Here is a 6,038-nt window from a genome sequence, read left to right as displayed (position 1 = left end):
GGCTGGTGGCTTCTACTGCAGAAATGGCTTCAGAAGCAGAGCCAATAGAACTTGAAGAAAGCGGTAAGCTTTGGTCTTAACTCAGTAAGAGCATAAACTGCTTCTGGAGACTTGGGTCCCACTTGCCATGTATTTTTGCCCATTTTTAGTCCCTTTACTGGGGAGGAAGGGAAACTTCTGATTTTAGAAGGCCTCTAGAATGGCATCTATAAACAACAAGCCTACCAACCACTGTTTTAGTCTGTTACTGAGGTGCCACACATTGACCCCTAGTGAGAGATGAGTTGTGCAAGAAGGGTACTCAAATGGTGCTCAACCCTCTGAATGTCTGTTCTGATGAGGTGGGAGTCACTGCAGACAGTGGCAAACTAAGGCTGGGAACTCCCCAGTTTTAAGAAGAGAATTAAAAGTTTGTCATTAGCCGTGCATCGTCCCTCAAGGGAACGTTTACAGCATGGTACTGTAAAATCATTATATCCTACATGAGTCATGTTTTCTTCTGTGTGATAAACATTCTCCTGTGTTGGATGAATAACCTCTTGCTGTGTCCGTCCCGCAAGCTGTTGTCATACAGCAGCACTGTATGAGGAGCTCTGTTCCTCTTGCATTGCAGCTTGCAGAAGATAGTGGTGTTGATGTTCTCTGTGAACTGTTGAGGGCAAAGCTTGAGTGAAAAGTTGGATATGTTCCTGAAGAGAGGAGGGATAGGGCAAGGCTGGATCATACCTCATTCTGTTAGGTGCTGGCAGGCAGTTTATTCCCCTGCAGTCTCTGATGCTGATTCTAATGTTGTGTTTTTAAGCTGGTGAAGAAGTAGTAGATCTTACATGTGAATCTTCTGATCCTGTAGTCGTCGATCTAACTCACAATGATTCTGTTGTGGTAAGTAAGCAGTGAATAGCACACTCACCTAAACCTTGTGTTCAAGCTGGTTTTGTATGGTGCTTCCTGATAGAATCTGGCTCCAAGGATAAGCTGTAAATTCAGAGCTGACTTGTGAGTGCATGAAAGCCACGTGTTACAGGTCATCACCAAAGCTGCTCTGGAGGTGCACTTGCAGATATTTAGGGGATAATCTAGAACACAATGTTGCTCCGGAACTCTGGGAGAATACAGACCAGTCCTGGGGAATGTAACATAAGGAGGTGCAATTTAAAGTTGAAGCCATTCTAGATGGAGCAAAGGCATAGGCCAATGATTTAACTAAAAAATGAAGGAGATAACAGTCTTTGCCTTCACAGACATGAAGTGTTTAACTGCACCATCAGTTTAAAGTTCTCCTGTCTCAGAGATTTTAACGTTCTTAATAAAAGACTAGGGCTGCACACCAAAGTCTAATTGTATTTTTCTTTTCTCTCCCTGCCCATATGTACTGATGCAAGATCGTTGAAGGTGAGTTGACGTTTTAAAATTTATAATGGAATTTCCCTTTTTTTTTCTTTTGCAACAAACTTGATCAGCGTGGATTGAAACTGCATTTACCAAAAGGCAAAAGACAGTGCTAACGTGTCTGCCCAGTGTCTTAGAGAATGGATCCAGTCTGGGTGGTATAGTCGCTATCAGAGCTTGTAGATTTGAAATAACATACATCAAAGCTGCTCACAGTATGTTTTCTTCTTTTCCAAATAGAGATGCTCTGTAAGACCAACATTGATAAGAATTTTAATGGGGACCAGGATATCTGCTTTGAATAAGAAAATGTCAAAAAGCTTTTTTATCCTGTATTGCCCTGAAGGAACTGTAAGAGGAAAGTTATTTGTGGTCGTGGTATTGATTTTCATTATCTAGTCTAACGTGCTTCAAATTTAGTACAGACAATGACTAACAAATGTGGATTTTTCCTACTTTAGGTGTTACAACAGTTATAGGTATAAAGAAGTTAATCCTTTTCACCTTCCAGACCTTGTTCTGATGATGGTATCTGAGATGTATTAGTATGTTGTTAGCTGCTTACTGGGAATGTAATCTGGTCTGTGCTCTTAGAGAATCACAGAATGTTGGGGATTGGAAGAGACCTTGAAAGCAAGTTCAAAAATACTTGCACTAAAAGTTGTAGCTGAAGACTTATGCAGGAAGGAACTTGAATTTCGTGGCTATTCATGTAATGTTAATTGATTAGTGCTTGTATTGTTACATGAACACTGGAGCTGCAGAGATAATTATTGCATGTGATTTCTAATTGTTACAAAGCAAAGAGCAGTTCTTTAACCTTTGGATGTTACAGACAAGGCAGTCAAGATTTTTAACTCCTTCTATCTTGAGCACTATGTCTTCATTTTCAAGTTACCTTTACTTAGGCAGAAGATGATGCAAATTTCTAAGGAGTCACTGTTTAAAGTAATTTTATAACTTTTCAAGTACTGTTCTTAGAAAGACTCATTTTATAGAAACTGCCTCTGAGCGGGGAAGTTTGGTTTAACGCAGACAACAGCAGTGGAGCACTTCAGCATCATACCTGGATAGAGCAGTGACAGCCCACAGCATCTCCATCATTTACATTTGTAGATTTAAGCATCTCTTCCATCTCTACTGGAACTTCCTGAACAAAGCGTTCTTTGTGATTTACCAGGCCCTTTTGTTGTGTATGTGCTTCCTCGCCGTGCTGCTTGGAAACTTCAGTCCCCTCTCTCTCATATCACACAGCGATTGTCGCAATTCCTAAACGCAGTGTGGTAGCATTCTCTGTTAGTAAGGACTGGGGGAGGCAGCTTCCCTGTGTGAGGGAGATTTAGTCACAGTGTGACCATATGAAACTTAAGACACAGAGAATCTTTGAGATGATATTTTAGGGTAAATGGAGGAAATGTTTTGTGTCAGTATGTAGCAGAATATTCACCACGTCTGAAGGTGTTCAGCCTTAATGTTTAGGAAACTAGTTTGTTTAAAATTGCTTTTAACCCAGCTGAATATGGTCCATTTAAAATCTGAACTATTGCAGACTATATATAATTGTGCATTTTGAGGATAATTGCAGGGATATATATTATATTATATTTAACTTACCAAAATTAAATTACAGAGAGTCAACGACAAAGGAGAAATCTCCGACTGAGAAGCCAGCGACAGTCGGACAGCTGTGTACTGAGTAGCGATGATGAAGATGAAACAAGAGATAATGATGTGTATGTGACAGATAAAGTGTCTCAAGAGTTGGGACCACTGGAAGATGAAACTGCAAGTTCAAAGTATGTATGCCTCATGACCTACAAAACATTGAATTTTGCTTTTCTTATACATACAGGACTAAGTTATATTGCTATATCCTGGCTTATCTTTGAAGTCTTCACTTATCCTAGTTAATTCCCACTTCTCGTGAGTACGACATCACATTTCACATCGTGGCCAAACGATAGCACTTTAGAATAAAAAGCCAGCCCAAGACAGAGGCACATACAACCTTAAAGATGAGTGGGGAGTGTGGCAAGGAAGGAGAATTTGTCACAGACAATAGCTTGTAATGTATTGCATTTACTTCTCATGCAAAGCTCCAGTAGTGATGTTAAATATAGAAATATTATTATTGGTGTCAGTGAGGCTTGCTAGTGTGCAGCCTGGCAAATTCCAGTAAAAACAGTAAAATTCATTCAGTGATTTTCTTATATGCTGTGCCAGTTAACTGCCTTTTTCTCTTGGAGCAGTAACTGCTCTTCCCAAGGTGTGCTTGCAAGGTGATTGTGGAGATAGTACCGTTCTGGCCAGTTTTTGTTCTGTCCCATGTATGTCATGGAGCTCTGATAGGTTTGCAGGTGAGGTGGCAATCTTGCTGTTCGGGTCAGGTGCCTTGCACAGTAAGACCTCGTTCTGTGGAGGAACAGGAAACTGCTGTAGGAGCACTCCATCATGTTAAGAAAGATGCAATGTATTAGACTAATTAAATGAAATCCAAGTGTCCACATGACTAGGGAAGACAAAGAACATGAGGCTTGTGCTATAAACATTTTTTAAGTGTTTGGGGAGAAAAAATAGAGGTTTTAATAAAGCTGGGGTGCTTTGAGCCTATTGGATCGCTGGAAGGCAATGTAAGAGAGGACTTGAGTCTAGAAATTTTGGGTGTCAGATCTTAAACATGCCCCCTAAAGGGTGTTTACTATTCTAAAACATAGCGTGTTTTGCCAGTGGATTTGTAGATTTTTACTTTTTTGTTGTTAGGTATGTAGGTCAATAAATCACATTAATTAATCAATATTAAAAAAAATATTGTTTTGTTCCTTTAATCACAAGCTTCTCTGTTAAAGAATGTGCCTTCCTGCTCTCTTCAGGTCAGGCTGAAACAACTGCAGCATTTAACACTGACAAAAAGGTACTGATGCTGGAGATGGCCACAGAGCCGTCTACAGTGTTACTCTATAGCTTAGGCTGCTCTTGCTTATATAAAGGTTATCATCAGATGTAATTAATTACTAAGTTGGTATTATAGCTGTTGCATAAAGAATTTGAGTAGTAAAAATGGGAGAATTAATGGAGTTAAATTATGTATGTGAAACTAGGGGTAGATGTTAGTAGTCACTGCTTGAATTTAAGGTTACAGGGTAAAGGAGATCTCATGCTTTCTAATCCTGTTTAATTAATAAATAACAAAATGTTGCTCAGCATGGGCAGTGACATAATAAAGCCAAGTGTTTATGGTAAAGACTTATGGAAGCAGCTTACAGTGATCATTTAAAATAGAGATTAATTTGTAAATAAAAGTGGCAGGAAGCTATTTCTGATAGAAAATATTATTCAGCACTTAACGATATGACACATTCCCAATGCAAAATAGCCATGTCTGTTAGTTGGGTGCAGTACAGCCGTCCTGGAGGCTGAGGGAAGGAGGGGTACATCTATAACCACAGCTTGGCAACAGCCACCGGGTCGGTCTGTCCTTCCCAGAACTGGAAATTTATGTTAGAGTATTTCCTCACATTAGTGTGTTCCTCCCCTACATTTGATAAGGAAAGAGTTCTTGGAATTAATGTGTTACTGGACTGGGACGTTACTAAATTAGGATAGGGGATGTTTTAATTTCTGACAACTGCTTTCAATTCTAGAATGAATAGTTTCCAAAAGGACAGCCTGATGCTTTTCTTACAAAACTCTTATTTCTGACCTGTTGAAGATCGCTGGCGCCGTACGTACACTGCACAGTGCTGCAGACTGCTCTGGCTTTTAGAAAGGGAGCAGGGTGACTGACTGCACCTTCCCCCTAATGAAAACCAAGACGCCCTTTCCTTTGGGGAGAGGGAGACCCGAACTACTTAGTAAATTCAACAAACTGAGGGTTGAAGGTACACGGGGATCTTCAGATGAAATGTGTCATGGCTCATCTGTGCAGCCGGATGATGAGATGACATTTTATGTGTCGGCAGCCCTCAATGCACGGTGAAATTAATGGATGCACATTCTTTCTGACTTTGTTCTCTCTCCCACAAGGCCGTCTGGTACCGTTAGCTGTCCCATTTGCATGGATGGCTACTCAGAGGTAAGGATCCACACCTTGTCTCTGTTTCTTTTTACTTGGAGGGAGAACGTGGCAGAGGGTGAGCTGCCCACTCTGTTGGGTTGTGTGGGACCCTAGAGACACCTGGCTTGCAGTACAGACCTTGGATTTAATGTGAAACCAGCTTGAAACTCCAAGTCATTTCTCAGTGGTGTATGTAGAGGGAGAAAGACTTCTCAATGGCACTGAAAACCCTTTGGGTTCCTTATTGTTAAAACAGTCATGTACTGGTTCCAGATACTCCGAGTTCTATTTGCCTGGTGCCAGTAGACCAGCAAAGTGGAATTCTTCACTCCAGGTGATACCTGTTGTGGTTTCTCTGCTTCCAGATTGTACAAAGTGGACGGCTGATTGTGTCGACCAAATGCGGCCACGTCTTCTGCAGTCAGTGCCTCCGTGATTCCCTTAGGAATGCCAACTCATGCCCAACCTGCAGGAAGAAGCTCACTCACAGACAATATCATCCTATTTATATATGAGTATTTCTATTTCTCAGGACAGACTCAACAGGATTTTTTGGGGAAATGTCATGTTTTGAGTGCTCTGAAGATTTAAAGAG

The 6,038-nt window shown here is 40.8% G+C and overlaps 1 protein-coding gene across 1 annotated transcript; it reads left to right on the top strand.

Moving 5' to 3' along the window:
- Positions 1–8: 8 nt before the first annotated feature.
- On the top strand, positions 9–6,038 carry RNF4 (ring finger protein 4). The gene is made up of 6 exons (XM_010164110.1): positions 9–63; positions 803–882; positions 1,383–1,392; positions 3,020–3,185; positions 5,413–5,461; positions 5,809–6,038. The coding sequence occupies exons 1-6, from the start codon at positions 24–26 to the stop codon at positions 5,956–5,958; spliced, it is 495 nt and encodes a 164-aa protein (XP_010162412.1). The 5' UTR covers positions 9–23; the 3' UTR covers positions 5,959–6,038.

Source organism: Antrostomus carolinensis, unplaced genomic scaffold (assembly GCF_000700745.2).
Source record: "Antrostomus carolinensis isolate BGI_N321 unplaced genomic scaffold, ASM70074v2 scaffold22993, whole genome shotgun sequence".
NCBI lineage: Eukaryota > Metazoa > Chordata > Aves > Caprimulgiformes > Caprimulgidae > Antrostomus > Antrostomus carolinensis.
This window is presented reverse-complemented; position numbering and strand designations above follow the sequence as displayed.